Source organism: Vanellus vanellus (assembly GCF_965231255.1).
Source record: "Vanellus vanellus genome assembly, chromosome: 13".
NCBI lineage: Eukaryota > Metazoa > Chordata > Aves > Charadriiformes > Charadriidae > Vanellus > Vanellus vanellus.
Window position 1 is genome coordinate 1571999 of NC_138918.1, and position 19893 is coordinate 1591891.

At 54.5% G+C, this 19893-nt stretch overlaps 1 protein-coding gene across 2 annotated transcripts in view; it reads left to right on the plus strand.

Moving 5' to 3' along the window:
* The window catches only part of FGF1 (fibroblast growth factor 1), a 30086-nt gene extending 16551 nt beyond the window's left edge, over positions 1-13535 (plus strand). For both annotated transcript variants that reach the window (XM_082490093.1, XM_082490092.1), the window contains exons 2-4: positions 6231-6424; positions 11229-11332; positions 12665-13535. In XM_082490093.1, coding sequence (XP_082346219.1) covers positions 6256-6424; positions 11229-11332; positions 12665-12859 — 468 coding nt within the window. In that variant the 5' untranslated portion in view covers positions 6231-6255 and the 3' untranslated portion in view covers positions 12860-13535. The remainder of the gene's footprint in view (positions 1-6230; positions 6425-11228; positions 11333-12664) is intronic.
* Positions 13536-19893: the final 6358 nt, after the last annotated feature.

Consider the following 19893-nt stretch of genomic DNA (forward strand, 5'->3'; position numbering starts at 1 on the left):
GCAGGCATTAGTTCAATTAATTTCTACAGTTTTGGTCACACTTTATACCAACTATTGCACTCACAAAGGGTAAAACCTGACTGATAAATATTTAATTAAGCAGTTAATCATATTGCTAGAGATAAAATCATCCTGCCGGAGATAAAATCACCTTGCCATAAACACTGACTCGAAACAAGCCAAGGCATTCCGCTGATAGGCACAAAGTGATCTATTACATATTTATCATATGCCTTGCCCAACCATTTACTAAGTCCTTCTAAGAGGATTCGTAGCCCAAGGAATTCGAGCCGTGCCTTGCACCACCAGCCCTCCCAAGGCTCGCAGCCGTGCGGGCTGGCTGCGCCGGCGATAACCCCGCACCCGCCGCACTGCGGCTCCTGGCGCAACCGGGGCACCGGGAAACCTCTTGCTGATCTCTAATCCTTTCCTGGGTGAGGAATTCCATCCCACGCCACGGATCTCTAAAACTCACGAGGAATAAAATCCTCATTTATCCGAGAGAGGTTTACGCTGCGCACTCGGGCAGCTCGAACCCGTCAGCCCGGCATTAAGCACAGGGCGCGTCGGGAATCCCTCGGGACGAGCAGTGGGTGGAGGAAAGCCCGAGCCTGAATTCCTTAAAAACATTTCACCTGTTGTAAGGTAAGTCGTTTCCATTCCCATACGTAGTGTCTGCACTGCCTGGGAAGTGACTGCCCCATCCATGTGGCTGCAGTCGAAAGTGGGAATGGGAAACGAGCCCATCAGGAGGCGACGCTGTCTGATCACAGCTGAGTCACTCACCCTGGAAGAAACACGATTTCTGCTTTAATGGAGAAAATGACACTTTCCAAAGTGAAACCAACTGCGGTGTTTCCACCGAACTCACCAGAGACTGGGTCGGGAGGCACTGATCTCATTAACTGCAGTCTGGCAAAACCCTAAAGGACTCCTGGGTTTAGCTGGCTTCTCGCCCCTGTGGAGTTTTCTGGATGATCTTTATCTGATCAGCTAGATGACAATTGTGATTAACGGCACTTTTCATCAACATGTCCGCACTTGTTCTGAAGGAGTGCTTCACAGAGGCTATCCACAACATTTCTTTCCAATCCTATATAAAGGATTGTATCCAAAGCCAAGGACAACTTCAACGTATCTGAGTCAATCTCCAATCTTGTTTTAAGCCATGGTAGGTGAGATACTTCTGGTTTCCTCCATGTAGTAGCCAGGTATTTTATACTTGAGGGAAAAAAAATAGGCTCACCTTAGCTGGTCACCTCACAGCTACAGGGACAACCTGTGGGACAGAGGCACCATTTGGGCATCAGAGGTTGTGAGGAGGCTGTGCCGACGATGCTGCAGGCACTGCACGGGGGTCCACCAGCCTCCGGTGCAATGTGCTACCAACGTGCAAGATTCCTCCGACCGATCTCAGGAAAACAGATCTACTCAAGCAAGTCAGGAGGATTCTCAAGAAAAAGGAGGGGAAAGGAAGTGTTGGAGAGATGGACAGGAAAGAAAAGAAAAACAGGCAGAGAAATTCTAGCAACAGGATAAGGGAGCCACGAAAATACCCTTGAAGCCCCAAGCAGCCCAGTCTGAGTGTGACCTGGCAATCCAGATATGCAAAAAACTTTTGGGCCATTAGCAATCCCCAGTATCTGAAGGGGTCTCCAGGAGAGCTGGGGAGGGACTTTAGACAAGGGCATTTAGTGATAGGACAAGGGGGAATGGCTTCAAACTGGAAGAGGGGACATTTAGATGAGATATTAGGAAAAAATTCTTGTCTGTGGGGGCGGTGAGCCCCTGGCGCAGGGTGCCCCGAGCAGCTGTGGCTGCCCCATCCCTGGAGGTGTTCAAGGCCGGGTTGGATGGGGCTGGGAGCGACCTGGGCTGGGGGGAGGTGGCCCTGCCCGGGGCAGGGGGGTGGGACTGGATGGTCTTTAAGGTCCCTTCTAACCCAAACCGTTCTACGATTCTATGATTTGCCAAACTCTCATCAACACCGCCTTTGTAATGCAAACACAGGGGGAAAAGAACGATCGAGTGAAGTCTGTATTGATTTCAGAACAGGAAGGGAAAAGGACCTCACTCCTTTTCCACGGCCCCCAGCGTGCGCTGTTATTTCAGAGCTCACGCAGAGTTCGCCTGTTATTGGCAATGTAAGCGGCCCTCGATGTTCAGGCTCAGACGCTTGTAGAGTTTGGGATTTCACATCAAAGCCGCTGGTTTGGCCACTGCAGCGGCAGCGGTCGGTGATAAAGTTTGGAACCAAACCCAAACTTCTCAGAATTTCACTGCAATTCCGGTCCCGCGCCGGGCTCATCTCTCCTCGCTGCTGCTGCGCTGCTCCAGCCACCGAGCTCAGTAGGACCTTGTTAAAGTTAACATTCAGGTTTAACTCTCTTTTTAAGTCCTTTTTTTTCTTCAGAAAGCTATTTCTGATCTTTTGGGGTTCTGACATCTCCTTCCACAGCCCCAGAGGAAGAGCCGAGTGTCCCCGGGCTGCTGGCGGGACCCTCTGCTCCCTGTGCCTGCAGACAGCGCTGGGGCCACCCCCGAGCAGAGGCTCTGGGTCCAGCTCCCGGTGACGATGCCGTTCATTCTCAGTGGTGGTCTTCTCTTCGGCAACACAGCACGGGAAAGCTACAGGAGTGAAGTGGATGAGCTTGTTACGCAGGGGTGGGAGGGAAGAGGAGAGCCATGAACACAGCTGGTCTTGGACAAACACTCTCCAACTCAGGCTCCAGCTTACTGTCCCAGTGCGACCGGCGGTGTCACCTGCTCGGCAGCAGCCATCCCCCTCCTACAGCAATCTCCTCTTGGAGTATTTTCCTATCTCCATGGGTCACCAAATAACTGCTGGAGTGTGGTGTCTCTCAGCTTAGCATCTTGGAGAGAGCTGCTTTCTGTTCTGCTTTGAGCTATTTAATAATCTTGTTGGGCTTCTACCCAAAGAAATAAGGCCCTTTATGTTGTCTTTGGTTCAGGTTCTCGCTCTCACTCGTGCTTTTTAATTCCCATAAAAACCTAACGTGTTCCTGCCAGAAGTATAATAGTAGGGCCGTGAGTGGTGGTGTGCGTAGAGGACTGACTCCACGGTCATAAAAGTATGAGAACAGCAATAGTATTTAGCAAGGAGAGACAATGGGAGTGGAAAATAGCGTTCATTCAGCTTCTCTTGTGGAGTCAAAGGCATCTGGCGAGCACTGAATTCCTTCTAAAAATAGCAAAAAAAACTTAAAGGAAATATGTGAAAACGAAGAAGCCATTGCCAGTCGAGTTGCTCTGTTAAAGCTATCCCTAGATGTTCTGGAATGCGCAGACCTTCCGGTGGCCAAGGGCAGCATCCCGGCCCGCTCCCCGCTCGTGCTGGCTGCAGCGCGAGTTTGCCGAGATCCTGATCTGAGCTCTTGGCTTTGGGGTGTTTGTTTCTCCCTTCCTTCCATCATCAACCCAGGAGACTTCTGAGTGCCTTTTACTCTCAGGTAAAGGTTTGAGAAAAGCTTTAGTTCCAGGAAAGTACACAATGCCACTGATCTTGATTAATGCTCAGTAAAGCACTAAAGCCTTCTGTACCACGTTGAATGACTTGAAGGCTTTGGTTCAGAGAAAGCTTGGCAGACAGTTGGCATTAAAAACTAAACTGCTACAAGAAAAGTACGATCTTTTGACACAGAAATAAATTCGGGGACCACACTCTAAGAAATACCTAATTCCACCTGCCTGACAACTGTATTATGAAAAGGATTTCGAACCCATACTTGGCTCGTCCATCATGGCTTTGGAAAGCCACCATAGGAACCATAAAGCCCCTGAGCTCTCGCGGGTTGCTTCACCAACCTCACCGCAGGATAGCGGGGCCAGCCCGTGTTAGCACCCGCAGAAAGCATTTCCCAAAAACCCGGTCTGTGTCCAGTGGAGGATCTGCAAATCTACACAACTTCCAACCACACAAAGCCTGAGCGCACCGGCGCTGAGGCGGCCACGGCTTTTGCGCGATTCGGGAGCGTGGCCATCAGCAGAGGCGGCTGTGGAACTTGGTCGGACCCCCTGGGAAAACGTTGATACTGTGGGCTTTGCAAATAGCTCCAAGGCAAGAGCGAGCTTTGGGGAGACGCGCGGTACAGGGAGGAACTGGCCTAGGGATGATTTTTAAACCCAGATGAGAACCAAAACGGCTTCCAGTGCAAACCAGCCTATAGCTGAGGAAGCGCTGGGCTGACAAAGGAACACTTGGTAGGCGTTGGTCCAGCAAACGTGACTTACCAAACAAGAACAAAATGGTTCTGGAGAAAGGGCAGGGGGGGAAAGTTTAAAATAATTTGTCCCTGCATTTTGACTCGGCGACCAGCTGCTGTAGTAGCGATTTAACGCCTCCATCTGCAGCAACACCCGGGCTGAGAGTCAGGAGGAGAGAGAAGCTGTAGTGAACCAAGGGCTACCAGAAGGAACTGAGGCCTGGCGTGGCAGGCAATATTTTTTTTTTCTTTACGGTTGTGTTTTTTCCTCTCCTAGGAAATCTCTCTGTTCTGATAGAGACCCCACGGGGACACGTCAGAGTGAGGGATGAAGTCTCTGTACTAACCAAAGCTGGTTGCAGCGGCTGGCTGTGTTTTCCACAATAGCCATGAAATCTTTATTTCCAAGGATTCAGCTTTGAGCAATCCAACATGCAGACAGTTTTATCTTCTGCAGGCTTTTGGGATCCACTTGAAGGAGTAGTTTCCCCTCCTTGCAGCTGCATTTCCAAATTTAAATACTTAAGAGTTTACAGCCAAACGTCTGGAGATGATATGCATACACGTGTGTACGTGTGTATTGCAAAGAGTTGCAGTCCTTAACATCTGCCAGGTCACTCTAAGTACCACGACAAACCCACACAGTATGATACTGGCTCCAGTACTAATGTACCAGTAGCACAACTCAGTGCTAAAGAGACATTTTTACAATCTATAAATATATATAAACAGCAACTGTATAATATTTTCCATAAGATAGCTCTGGGAATGCATGACACTTAATTTCCCATATCTGGGTTTATACTGTGCCCTGTCTGTTTGTGTTCATAAATCCACGACTCTATAAGCACTACGGAACTTTGTATATGAAAGACAGCGTATTCATGGGAGATTTAAAATGTAGTTTCCAGGCTAGAAACATTCAGATAAATTTGAACATACCTGGAATAGCTGTGGGACTCTGGTCCCCACCCACACCCGGTCACGGCACCTCCTGATCCCACGGCCACGGTAGTTCTCACCCTCCGACATCCACAGCATCTTTCTCCTATCAGTCTGATGATGTCTTTGGGTTTTGGTGCGGCATCTGCTTACACATGGATCATGACCACACAGTGTTGTGCAAAATGAGGTTTCAATGGGACGCCCGTGCGTTTCCCCAGTCCCCCGGGACAGAGGAGCCCCGTGGGAAGGAGCACTCTCCCCAGACGGTGCTCGTCGCTCCTGAGCAGCTGATAGTGCCCCGTGCCCCGGTACCCCCTTCTGCATCAGCCAGAGCTTTGCATTTCCCTTTTAACCACTTCAACTGAGCTGCAAGTGTGCACTTGCACACTTAAAATTCCCTTTTTCTATCTTCTGTTGATCAGCGCAGGGTAAATGTCCTGCTTGCCGCCCCAGCAGTGACAGCCTCCTACCCCCCTGCCCACCTCCCACGGTGCCTCACGTTTGCTCCGATCTTTAGCGTGTGTGCGCCTTGGCCAGGTGAGACGCAGAGTGCCAAGATATGAAGCAATGTTTGCTATCTGGCATGCGGTACGTGTTGCAATACCTACTCATAATCGTGTTTGAACGTTATAATAGTGGAGAGAGTTATTAACCTGGGCTCCCTTCCTGCCTCTTGTGGGTTTCGATCAGACGCTGGGTGGTTTTCAAACTTTTTTTTTTTTTTTTTCAAGCGTATAATTTTAGTACGCACGTCAATAGAAAGCAGAAAGAAAACAGAATTTACTATGATAAAATTAAAAGGACAGAGTCCCTCCTGCCCAGCTACACCCAGTGAGGAGACGACCCCCCCACACACCTCCCACGCTGGAGGAGCATCACCTTTGGGGCTGTGTCACTGCCGGAGCCATCAGCCGCCGTGTGAATCACCTGCCCCGCAGCCAGCCCGGGGACCGGCCGGGGACCACCGGGCTCCCTCCCCTCCCTTTAAAAGCCTGGCAGCAGCCGCGTGTGCCAAGCACTCGGTGCCACAGCCCCTGCCGTACGCCGCCGCATCTCTTGCAGCCCGGCGGCCGGGAGAGGCTGAGAGATGGCCGAAGGGGAAATTACCACCTTCACCGCCCTGACCGAAAAGTTCGACCTTCCCCCGGGGAACTACAAGAAACCCAAACTCCTGTACTGCAGCAACGGGGGCCACTTCCTACGGATCCTCCCAGACGGCAAAGTGGACGGGACCAGGGACCGCAGCGACCAGCACAGTAAGCAAACCCGGCCGGGCTGCTTGGCGCTTCTCCTCGCCCCCGTGGTTTTATCAGCCAGGAAGGGGGGAGCTGGGGAAGACGGGCTCTGTACCAGGAGCTCTACCTCCTGGTGGCAACGCACCTTCCAGGAGTCAGCACACGCACCCAACACACTGTCGCCCGCACGCAGGGCCCGGGGAAGCACGGTGTGTGTGCTATTTCACGTCCGCAGGTGTATTAAACCCGAACCCGGTCATCAACCTAACCACAGGCAGGCAGGCTACACGGGACCAAGGTGCTAACTGCAGCACGGCTGGCTCACGCAGCGAGCTGGCGGCTGGCAAAGAAGGCTGAGGAGCAGCCTCGCATCCTACCCACGCGCGGCCAACGCATAATCCTACGGTATCTTTGCGTTTGCTCTGGGCTGGGAGACGCGGCACGGCAGCGGGGCTGCGCCCGTGCAGTGCTCCCCAGCAGCGCGCTGCCGCTCCGCGCCTTCGCGCACGAAACGGCCAGAGCGGAGGTCGGGCCCAGATTCCCCTGTGCGCAGAAGGGATTTCACCTGCACGTTCTGCACACCGTGTCCCCCCGCCTTTGGGCAACGTCCCTCTCCCCTTTGCAGCAAATTAAGTTCCTGCAGGATGCAAAAGCCCAAGAGAGGCAAGAATCAGGTGAAGAGAGTTGTTTTGTGACTTACAGCTTTACAAATGCACTTGTGTTACCATTTTTTTTTTTTTCTGAAAATAAGTATGGCTTATCGTATGCTGAAACAGTTACAATACATTTTACATGCATGTGCGTGATTTAACGGGCCATCTGCCACCAGAGTCTCCTCTTGCCCGTCCCCGTTCCCTGCTGTCGGTGACGACGGCGGCTCCAGCCCATGGGATATTGGGGACCCGCTGCTGGGATGAACTGGCTGCACCGATGCCAACACTGGTCCTACCATTTGCACCCCCCACTGCCTTTGTAGGCGCACGTTCGTTCTCCATAACTGGCATCCAAGTTTACCCTAGGAAGCTGGCAGGACTCGCTGGCCAAAACGTGGCAGTTTTGTACACGCCGCTATGAAGCGCTGCAGACTATCTGAGGTAGGGCAAACCTCAATATCCAAAATTAATAATATTATCCTGTATGGCAAGGAAAGGCGGATGTTTGTCCTATCCAGCAGTTGTCCGTGTCACCAAAGGCATCGAGAGCTCTTTCCCCGGCAGCAGCTCACCAGCCGGGCCGTCAGCAGGGACCCGCGGGGCTGTACGGAGCAAACCCCCGGCAGCCACTCGGACTAAGGAGAAGATGGCTGTGTAAGGACAAAGGCGCAAAATCCAAGGAACCGGTTGGGAATTTGTAAGCTTTTAGGGCTCTTGCACCTCCAAAATGCTCCAGAGGATTTTTTAAACCAATGCCCAAGGAGATCTGTTCCGGCAGTTCCCGGAGCTCTTGGCAGAAAACTCTGGGTGCACCGTATCCTGAACGTTTACTGGAATATAACTGGGACCTGCCAGGCTCCTATCTGGTTAGAATAGGGCAGGGAGGAGCCAAGTCTGCCTTACAAATTCTAAGAAAAGCACTTTTATTTTCTTTAAACCACAACGTACATGTGGCTTTCTCCCCCAAACTTAACCTTTCTTCTTGTTATTGCCGTTTTAATGAAAGGCAGCTTATAGCAGAGGTTTAATTATAAACGCCGTTTCCCCACCACTCGCGCAGCACACAGCAGCGCGGGGGCACGGGCGAGGATGAGCTCACCAAGGCTGGATAAACACGGCGCGGGGCAGACAGCCTCCAGCCTGGAATAAACCGGGCACCAACCCTTCTCCAACCCCTGCGAGAGGCAGAGGAGGACGCTGACCAGAAGGATCTGCAGAAGACAGGACCGGACTCACGGGACCCACCGGCTGGAGAGGCTGTGCAGACTCAACCAGCGTCTCTGCCACGATTTGCAAGAGCTGAGATTTTGCTGGAGTCAGAAGGGGCATGCAGAGACGCCCGCGTGCCCTGGGCACCTCAGCACGGGCGCGCAGGGTCGGTGGCAAGGTGACATCTCCTGGGACATGGGGTGCTACCGAGGACAGGAGTGTGCAGCCCCTGCGCCCCATCCTCGAGCCCACCGTCTCACGGTGCGGGTGCTGCCACACAGCCCAGGCTTTTTTCCCCCGGTAAAGCGAGCTTCTCACCCTGGAGCGAGCGTTTCCCCTCCGGCCGCCGGTCCCCGCAGCCACCGCATGCGCGCAGGCAGCGAGCGCAGGCGGCACTGCTGCACATGGCACCCACTGCGCCCCGGCACGCTCGCACCTCGCCGGCTGCTGGCCTGGGGCCGCCTGTTTGCAAACCTCTGCCAGAAAGGAACCTCCTGTAAAACGATCTCGTAAACTTGGATATCCGAACGTACAAATATTTACAGAGGAAACTCCTGGAAGGGCCGCGTGCCAGCGGAGCAGCCCTGCCGGCGCGGTACCCTGCTTCTGAGTGCCGACGGCTGCCCACGCTCCTGCCCCTGCGCCCGGCAAATGCCGGAGCTGCTCAGCACCACTCCCCGGACCGGGAACGGCGCCGCGGGATACTGCGTACACAGCTGGGAGAAGCGGAGCAAGCCCGATCCATATGGGAAACCTGGAGGTGACAGCGGGGAGAGATGCCCCCAGGGAGGGACAAGGCACAGGAACGCCGCGGCTCAGCCAGGAGCCGGCGTGTACAGCTGCGCGGGAGCCTGCAGCGGTGCTTCACAAACTGCCCGTGCCCGTGCGTGTTTTGTTCCAGACAAATATCAAGGACTCGCATTTTTATCTTAGGTCACCCTGCCGGCTGCCAGCCCCGGAGTGAGGGAGACCGCTCAGGAGAGCGGGAGTCCCTCGCTCCCAGCCCTTGTCCAGCCCCGCGTAAGGATGCGTCCCCCTGTCCTTGGCGGCCGCGCGTGGGCACCTTGAACTTGCACTGCGAAACGAAAAGAAAACTTACCAGCACGCTGCAGACCCCGGAGGAAGAAGCCCCTGCTTGTTTCCCCAAACTGCCTTATTTCCCTGTTTCATCCCATTACTCCATGGAAGGAAATAGCTGTACAGACCTGTAAAAAATGCAAGAATATGTGCATAAGCTTCTTCCTCCGCGCTTGCCGCTCTCCCGCCCTCCGCGGCCAGAGCCCTCAACGTCCCCGCCAGCAGCTGGAGGGTCCCCCCCGCTAAATGCCATCACTTCCCTGGCTGGACTTCTCCCCGGCCCTGGCCTGGGGCTGCCGCCCCGCAGTCAGCGCGAGGCAGGCTGAGGCTCTCCGGCTGCGGGGTTCGCCAGCTCCCAGCCTCAACCGGGGACCGCGCAGCCCTGCAAATCTGCACCCCCGCAATTTACTAATGAAACATATTTTGCTCAGCAGGAAATGCCAAAAAAAAAATGGAGGATGTGAACCATTACGGCAAAGATTTCACAGGGATGGGGGCTTCTGCCACGCCAAGAGGTAACATCGCCTTTTACCTCATCCAAGTAAGGACAAATTAAAAAAGAAGGAAGAAGCTGGAGCTGAGCCACCTGTTCGTACTTCATTCAAACCAACCTGAATCTTTCTGTTACAAACCTCTGCGGTATAAGCTCAGGAAGAAACGCTGACGAGGAGATGGGACTGCTCATTTGGAGGAGCTGGATTTTGCAAACCCCACTCTGGCTCTGACTGCAGCCCTCTGCACGCGCCGGTGGGGCCGCTGATTGCTCAGCCTTCAGCGTTCCTGCCCACCCCGAGAGCAGCGCGGGGCTCCCCCTGAGCACACAGTGCCAGACCTGTCCTCCCAAAGCTTCTCTCCAACCAAATGGCCTCTTCCCTTTGCCTTTTCCCGACAAATACATTCAACAAGAACTTGAGCCAAGTTTTAATTATTTTCCAAGACTCCTGTAATTAGCAAAGTAGGAAAAAAGGAACCCACGGGACAAAAGAAGTAACCAGACAAATAGAAAGGTTAAATCTGCTGTGGTAGGTACGGGATGCTGAGCAGGAGGGGGAGGTGGCCCAGACACCCTGACCTGCTCCCCTCCCGCAGTACGTGATCGATAAGGAGCTATTTTTTCCCCGGAGTTTCTAGCCGAGGTCCATCATTGGCCACGGGGACGGAACACCAGTGCCCGGTGGGCTGCGCAAAGCGACGCAGCATCCCCGGGAACCCATCGCCCTGCCCAGCCCGCGCCCTGGCGGGCTCACCTCTCCGCTTAGTACCAAATTCACATCAGCGCCACAAACTGGGGCGATCTGAGACGTGGCTCATGGCTGCCGACGGGAGGTATTTTTTCGGATGAAGACCAGACCTTTCTATTTCTCCACGATCCGCCTACGAAGCACCGGATAACACCAGCCGCAGCGCGCTGCTGGATGGGATGCGTTGGATCAGGGTTTTGCAACGCAGGCATCTGAAGTCTGACCGTCCCTGGTTTAGCTCTCAAAATCCTTCTTCATATGTCACTCCTTAAGTGTCTTGTCAAAACCACATGAGAAATTTGTAAATTAGAGCCAGAATTAAAACCCCAATCTCCTGTGTCCCATTCCAGCGTCCTAACCAAAAGGCTGCCCTTCCTTTGATGTAAAATAAGGAAAGAAATGGTCTTTGGTTCCTAAAGCATGGCTGTGGGCTTTCTTTGAAGGAGAGGGCACAAGGAGACACTCCTATTACATGCTGTACTCTTTCCTATGAACCCTTTATAAGCCGGTTCAGAACAAAAATACCCTGCTCACTTTCCTACCAGCTTGGACCTTATCTCTGACAATCTTTTCGTTTGGGTTTGTTTTTTTCTCCTTTTTCCTATTTTCCTTTTATTTCTGTTGTTGTTTTATTTTTACTTTCAGTCCAACTCCAGCTAAGTGCGGAAAGCGTGGGAGAGGTGTATATAAAGAGCACCCAGTCTGGGCAGTACCTGGCGATGGACACCAACGGGCTGCTCTACGGCTCGGTAAGTAGGAGGTTTCTGTGGGACCAGACACGGAGAGGGTTTGAGGTTTGCAGAAATCTCGTAGCTCTGAGTAATGCAAACCGCAAGCAACAATTAGCCTCTGTTTGTTATTTTGGCAGCTGGACGGCCACTCTTCATCCGGCTTTATTTTGGGGGGAAATGAAGAAGTAATCATATAACAGCATTTACGGCCCTTTGACAAATGTTGGATTTATCTGACACTTGACAAATACTGTATTTTATATCTGGAGCAGCAGCTGCTTTTGCATCCCCTCGGCAGCTGCCGGCGCTGCAAGTGGGGCTGCGGGGGGACCCCACAGCATCCCAGACTGGTGGGGGTGGGAAGGGCCCCCTGGAGCTCCCCCAGTGCCACCCCCCGCCAGAGCAGGGCCACCTCCGGCAGTGGCACAGGACACCTCCAGGCGGGTTTGGAATGGCTCCAGAGGGGGAGACTCCCCCCCTCTCTGGGCAGCTGTGCCAGTGCTCTGCCGCCCGCACAGGAGAGAAGTCCCTCCTCGGGTTGAGATGGAACTTCCTATGGTCACATTTGTGCCCGTTCCCTCTTGTTTGGCAGGGTGCAGGGCTAGTGCACCTCCAGCCCGGCTCCTCCAGCCCTGGCAGCACCTTGCCCGCACCGCTGCCTGCCTCCTGCCGCCTCCCACCGCTTTGCCAGGCGGCTCGGGGCTGCCGGAGCAAGCAGCCCCAGGCAATGGCCCGTGGCCACCGAGCAAAGACCTCCCCCGCAATTTTCTTCTGCATCCTGGTTGCACCAAGCCCTTGCCGGAGGCGGTGACAGCATATGCAACATCCCGGTGCGAGCGGGATCGTGCAAGGCGGGAGCTTACCCCCCTGTGCCCAGGAACCGGAGGGCACGGCGCCACCGAAAATAACCTGGGTCTGTGAGAATAGTCCCATTTATAGCAAAGTGTGCGACACGTAATCCTGGCCGCCGGTTGCTTAGCCTCACCAAAGAGCTGTTTTGTTCCCCGTGTTGATGCTCTGAACCCGCAGCCGCCGCCGCACAGCTTAGTGCCAGAGCAGGAGCCGGTGCCAGGACCGGCTGACGGAGCGCGGGGCCAGGCGTGGTTACTGACGAATAAAGCGCCCGGGTCAGGGACAAGTTACCGCAGGAGTAGCCCAGGGGACTAAATCAAGGCGACTTACCTCCATGCTTTAAATGGGAACTTCACTGGGGCACGGAGATCTCAGAGGTGGGTCTGGATAGCATCCTAGCCAGGGAGCGCCCGAGCCGGGACCGTGCGTCGGGAACACACGTCCTCCTCCCCACGGCATCACTCCGTCTCACTGTCGTTTCCCGGGGTTCTCTTGCAGCAGTTACTGGGTGAGGAGTGCCTGTTCCTTGAAAGGATCGAAGAAAACCATTACAACACATACGTCTCCAAAAAGCACGCGGATAAGAACTGGTTTGTAGGTCTGAAGAAGAACGGGAACAGCAAGCTGGGGCCGCGGACTCACTATGGCCAGAAGGCGATCCTCTTCCTCCCGCTGCCCGTCTCGGCCGACTAAGCCCCATCCCGGGAGCTCAGAGACAACCCGAACCCCAAACCCCAACCGCCGCCGCCTCCTTTTCCCCCGCTCTCTCTCTTTTTGGCTGGCATGACAGAGCCAAACGTTAGAGCTCCGAGCTTTAGGCAAAGGCTTTACCAAAAATAGACGAAGCAGAGCTCCTCCGCTCTGCATGAAGCTTTGCAGAGATGAGGGGAAAAGCCCCGACACCCTCCCCGGGTCCCCGCTGCCCCCACTGCCCTCTGCCAGTGCGTGCCCTGACCGCGCTGCAGCTCCTGGGGACACGCACAAACCCGCCCCGGGCAGGCACCCAGAAACGGGGCCAAGGGCACCCCAAGGACACCCCGGGTACCAGGGAAACACACACTTCTACTGTCCCCACTCATTCTAACCCAAACCTCCCCGCATACTCGGCATTAATGTATTTATCCATCTAAGTATGTAGCGTCTGATATGCCCTTCAAGCAATTTCAGACTGCACCACCAGTCGTGTTATCAAGCGCCAGCCTGGTTAAATGCTTGCCGACATCCCCGGCGTATTAAGCTAAACTCGCACCAGCCAAAAGCTGCAAGCCCTGGACACCCTGGCCTCCCCTACAACATGAATATTGCTATATTACATCCTAGTACCTGCCGTATGTTATTTGTATTTATTTATTAAGTAAACCTGTCTCTTCTGTAATCTGTTCATAAGTAATTCTGGGCACCAAAGCCCCGTGACGTTGTCCCAGTGAGGATGGCGCAGAGTGGGAGCGACTGAGGTCGGATGTTGAGGGTGGGATGGTGCAGCAGGGACGGGCTGCGTGATGGTGGCAGTGCATCGCTTCCTCCCACAGCCCCGGTGTCTGGCGAAATGGGGCTCTACAAATGGCTCTGGGGCCCCTCGGTGACTCCCAAACCCTCGGCAAAGCTGCTTTTCTCCTCCCTCGGCACAAAGCAGATCTCCTGAGCAGCTCAAGAGCTGCTCCTGCCAGGCGAGAGCATCACGGAAGCACCACGCTCTACCCCGGCTCGTCGTCCCCCGTCCACCTCGGGCACTTGCAGACACCTACGGTGACCGGGCACGAGCTGCACGGGGGGGTCAGGCATCCTGGGGCAAAGCCTTGCTGAGTCAGCACTTCTCTAAGTGCTTCTTCCTGAGTGGCAAGTGCATTTTACCATATGGCCAGTTTCCCCATGTGTAGACGAGCCCAAAGCCTTCAACTAACCTTTTCTGGTGATCCTGCATTAAAAAGTAAATCGGGAATAGGTCTAACTCCGTTGCACCCCTGTGACTTGTCACAGCCTGGCTGTGGCTGGGGGTGAGATGTATGCAGAGATGTGGCCAGGGGTGCCACGGTCGATGGGACAGATTCAGCAGCCGAGAAAGCAAAAGCGCAGGAGCCCTTCACTCGTGCACGGCCGGAGCTGCGGCAGCGCCGCACGACCCGTCCCCCAGCACCACGGCCACAACTCGCTCTTGGCTCCATCCTCCTGTCGGTCTCGGGCTGAGGGTTCGAGCTCTAAATAAAATACGCTGGTACAGTGGCAGAACAATAAAGTTTGATAAGGAAATATTGCAGAAGGCTGTTTGGTCCTAAATTGAGAGGCGCTTGAGTAAAAAAGTCTAAATCTCTCGGGGTAAGGGGAGTGGGAGAATGGAGCACGGTGCTCTTCAGCAGAGGGATGAGCTTTGTGATGAGACACAGAAGCAGTCGCTCCGGTGGCAGCACCCAAACAGGGACACCTGGTCGGGGACACCCACCAAGGGAGCAGGGGGACCCTGTGCCACGGTGGGTGACGCAGCCTGGCCGGACGCTGCAGGCGCTGCTCCCACTGCACGGAGGGGTGGCCACCCCCTGTGCACTCTTTATTAAAGTTTCTACAGTAATAATCCCAATTTTGCAATTCTAGTGAATGGGAAAAATAATACCCAGGGAAACCGGGACTCACTGCGGTTCACACGGCTGAGCGATGAGGTGAACTTTATCTTCTCCTGGGCCACAAGCTGGGCTGGGGACAGGCACAGAGCCTTTGAGATGCTTTTCCTAATGCTTCCCCTCCTACGGTCCCGCCTGTTGGGTCCAACTTTCCTTATTCAGCAGCAAAGGGGAAAAAAAAGGCGTTTAGGTGCAGGGTGTAACTCAGGGTAGTTAAACATCACATTGTTGAAATAGTAATTCTGGTTCAGTGGTGAAAAAAGCTCCTGTTTGGTTTGGAAAAGGCGGGTAATATCTAATCCATTTTACCTTTATTTTTTGCATAGTAGACCCTTGGAAACTGCAGAAGTATGTATTTGGCAGGAGCGTTTCAGCTGCTCTCCCCAGCTTTGCAAAGTGACTATTTTCGCCCCGAGATGAGGTACGCGGCGCGTTTCAGAGCTGAACAGTGGAGCTCATGTTGCCGTACCGAACTTTCTGAAGGGAGAACACAAACAGCTTTCCTGTTTACACAACCCGGGGCCGAGCCGGGGCTCTGCCGGCTGCGCTCAGCCTCCCCGTGCACGCACACCCCGCACCTTCTGCGAACACCCAGACGAGGCCTGCGGGGTCCGCTAATTACATATTGCAATCTATTTTTTCCTGCCACTTGGGGTACCGCGGGGATGCTTCCCCGGCGGGTGGCACCTCGCTGGTGTGGCTGCGGGAGGGTTTTCACAGCCACACGTTGCTCCTGAGCAAACGCGGCCGCGGACCGTCGTCTGCCCCACCGCAGCTTTATCAATTATCTCATCCTGATTCGCACATAACAAACGCGCTGGCAGCCGCCGCCGGCCGACGCGCTGAGCCCGCGAGGGGGTACCTGCGTCAGGCTGGAGAGCCGGGGGGACCTTGCACAGTCACCGCCCGGCACCTTGCCAGCGGTGTGAGTCCGAAGTCCACGTTTCCGGCACAGCCCCGGCACCTTTGCTCCGGCGAGCAGATTGAGTTCACCCTCACGGCTTCCGTGGGGTCCCTTCGTCCCACCCGGGCTCCCCGCTTCACCTTTTCCATTCCTGCCACCGGGGACAGGGACGTGGGACAAGCGCTCCCTGCTCCCCGAAAACCCCAGATAAGCCATATCTACACAACAGATGGGAATAAAAGGCACTATGCCTTGCATATTTCTGCACCAGTAATTAGCCACTAATTACTGCGCTTTAGAATTACTCTGCTAATTACTGTACTCCTGAACTTGTGCACTTGCTGGCTCTGAAATCTTTCCCCCCCGGCGCTGACAGCATCGCGGTTGATCCTCCTGTCCTGCCAAGCAAACAGGGAGCAGCCGGCGCGGGAACGAGGGAGCCGTGGTGGGGACGGAGCGTGGGGCAGCTTTGGCAGCGCCGCAGCCGCAGAGCCCGGCGCTGGGGGGACCAGCGCCCGCCCATGGGCACCAGCCCCGCCAGCGCCCGGCACCTCCCCATCACCACGGCCCTTCGGTGCTGTTCGTCGTCTGGGGAAACCGCGTGGAGATCAAGTGGGAAAGGCAATTCCCGCTCCTGCTGGGGGGGCTGCGGGATGCCAGCTGCCCCGCTCGTCCTTTACACAGCAAAGGTGCCGTACAGCCGCCCGTGGGGAGGCGGCCTTGCAGGTCTTTACGATGTGCACACTGAATGCTGTTTTCACTTACAATCCCCAACAGCCAAAAAGGCACGTTTTTACTGTATATACCCACTAAATCATTTTCAGTAAAAGAAAGAAGAAAATAATGCTTGCAAAAATTCTACTCTGCACAGGCGCCTTGCCTCCTCCCCCCCTCAAAAAAAAAGAAATTAAGCAAATTAAGCACAGCAGTAGGATTACTGTTTTTTCTCCATATCCTCATATCACAGGTAAGCTAGCTGGTTGTCCCTAACCTGGCAAAAAACGGTGATTGTTTCCCAATGTTGCCTTATTTTACATTATGCGTGCCTAGATGTGTAACTTATACCAAGCCTTCATGATCCCACGGCAAAAGGTGAACAAGTAATGCCTCATCAGCTCAGCTGCCACCACAAACCATGCGCACGCTTTTAATGACCCGAACTGTGTGGTAAAACACGCTCTCTCGGTTCCCAGTGAAGGCTGAGGCCAATGGTGGGCGAGGAGCAGACGCACGGCTCCCTGCAGCCCTTCAGCTGACGAGGGATACCCCACGCGGGTATCCTCATCATCCTCACATGCGCCCACACCCTACACCTGCAGGGACACGGCTCCCTCAGCAGGCTGAACGCCCCCGTCTCTACCTTCTGCGCTCCTACAAACGTGTAATTGCTTAATTGCAGTGGATGAGAGTTGAGAAGTTTGACATTTAAACCAGTACCTGCCAGTGTCCAGCAAGGACTGAACATCTGCCAAAACCCTGGATTTAGGCCAACGAGCTCCAGGAGGAGAAAGGGCGACAGAAGGACCCAGCCGCCGCCGCCGTCCCTGGCACCACTGCTCTGGCGGGTCCGGCACCCGGGAGAGGCTACAGATGATGTTCCGATGGCAAACACAAAGCTGGGCAAGACAGAGCGAGGTGGATAGCCAACGGCATCACCACCTTCCTTAAACATTGTGGTCGCTTCCCCTGTGAAAAGCTGGGTTGTCACTCAGGTCGAAAAATGAACGAACGCATGACCAGGAGATCCAGATTTCTAATTAAACTGGAAAGTTGGAAAGCGTAATGCTGGATTGAGCCGTGCTGTCTTCCAACACCTCATTAACCGCAGGGCATTCCTCTCCTTAGACTTCTGCCGCTCAGAAGTTACCACCGCAGGTACACACTTGACGCCCAACTGGGGAAAAATGTCAACACTTTGTCTGAAAAATAATCCCTAAGGAAGCCACAGTAATTGCTTCAGACAGATGAACAAGCAAAGATGACATTACCCAGAGAAACCACGCTCGCTTGGGAGAGTTTTGTCCTTAGGGTGAGAGGTTAGGGGGAAAAAGAAGAGACTTACAAGATTTCATAAAATCATTACACTCGAAGATCTTTCCCAGTAAGCGTAGTGAGAGCAAGTGTCCCGCAAGAGGGTTTCTGGAGTGTGTCAGAAATAAGGAAAAGCAAATGCTGCTGCACGAGAGGCTGAGGGGGGGGGGGGGCCGGCTGGGCGGGGAAGGGCGGCGGGGTTCGGATGCACAGTTAAATGTACAGCGTTCAAATCCAGCAGCAGCCGAGGGCACCCCATGGGGCAAATTTCAGCTCCTTTTTCAGCTCCGACCTGGTGCTGTCTCCTGCTGGATCTTGCCAGGATCCCAGAATCCCAGACTGGTGGGGGCTGGAAGGGCCCTCTGGAGCCCCCCCAGTGCCACCCCCTGCCAGAGCAGGGGCACCTCCGGCAGTGGCACAGGACACCTCCAGGCGGGTTTGGAATGGCTCCAGAGGGGGAGACTCCCCCCCTCTCTGGGCAGCTGTGCCAGTGCTCTGCCGCCCGCACAGGAGAGAAGTCCCTCCTCAGGTTGAGATGGGACTGCCCATGGTCACGTTTGTGCCCGTTCCCTCTTGTCCTGTCACTGGGCACCACTGCACACAGACTGTTCCCACCCCCCGGCACCCGCCCTTGAAGGAGTGATAAGCATTGATAAGATCCCCCTCAGCCTTCTCTCCTCCAGACTGAACAGCCCCACGGCCCTCAGCCTCTCCTCAGCACAGAGATGCTCCAGTCCTCTCCTCATCTTTGTAGCCCTTTGCTGGACTCTCTCCAGCAGTTCCCTGTCCTTCTTGACCCGGGGAGCCCTGAACTGGACACAGCGCTCCAGATGTGGCCTCCCCAGGGCAGAGCAGAGGGGGAGGATGACCCCCCTCAAGGAGATTATATTTCTTTCCCGCTGCTGGCCACACTCAGCTTGATGCCCCCCAGGATGCCATTGGTCTTCTTGGCCACCAGGGCACATTGCTGGCTCAAATCAAGATCTTGCAAGCTTCCACATTCTAAAGGAGTGGAAGGAGGAGGTGGTACAGGGCAGGTAGGGTCCTCAACCCTTTGATTCCACAACCCCTCCACCCAGTGCTGAGGTCTGCAGCATCTGCAGGGCTCCACCAGGGCTCTCCAAAGCTGTGTTTTTGCCTCCACACCTCTCAAACCTCTCAGGTTGAGGGCATCCCTCATCTGTTCTTTTTTTTCCATGACTGCCCGATGCAGAAGGGCTCAGACACGGGAAGGGCAATAAAGGGCCATGGATCCCAGCTGGGCTGCACGGCGCAGGAGTTGTCAGCTAGACCTAAAGATCTGCAGCGATCTTAACAGACTGCAACCTCAACAACACGCCATCAGCCAGGCAGAGCACCAAGCTGCAGAGGGCTCTGAATCTCATCCGTTCCCTCCTTCTGTCTGGCTCAGGAGTCCTCTGCGGAGATTTAAAACCCAACTGCTGGTTCCTGTTAACTGTTTATCCTGCACCAGGAAGAAGGGAATGAAAAGTCACACAAACTATTGCACTAGGAGAACTGAAGCTATTTTTTAAAAATATCACACTTTACATTAAATAAACAACTCTCTGACATGCTGCCATTCGTTAGGGAAGAATGTAAATCTGCGTCTAATGGCTCCCATATGTTCTCCATATATGACATGAAAACGTCCAAGAAAGGTAAAAGCTGGGTAGGGCTGGGCTGCAGAGCCGGGTTTGGCTGCGAGATACCCTGGAGGGTGGTGACACCTCTGCTTCATGGGACAGAGGGGACCAGTGGTCCTTCAGTCCATCGCCAGGTCCCTTCAAAGGCAGGGCAGACATCCTGCCCACCACTGCCTGTGGCTTTGGGGAGATTGTTCCCACAGCTGCCAGACCTTTGTGACACTGCACTGTCTTCGTGGCACTCATTGAGCTCGTTATAGCACGGGGCCACTGCAGCACTGGATCCCAGGGACCGAAGGTCTGCAGAAAGGCTGCGCAAGCTGCCAGCCTGCAGCATGAAACCCAGAACGGCCCCTGGAAACAGCTACAGCACCCGGCAGCAGGTTTAGGAGAGAGCAGGACTGACCCAATGTACCTGTTATCAGGGACAGTTCAGCATCTTCGGTCAAGGACGCAGCGCAAAGGCGAGCAGCAGAGCTGTTTCTGTTTCATCTTTGGTTTTGGAGCGGGATTCGGCACCCGGGTCAGGGCAAC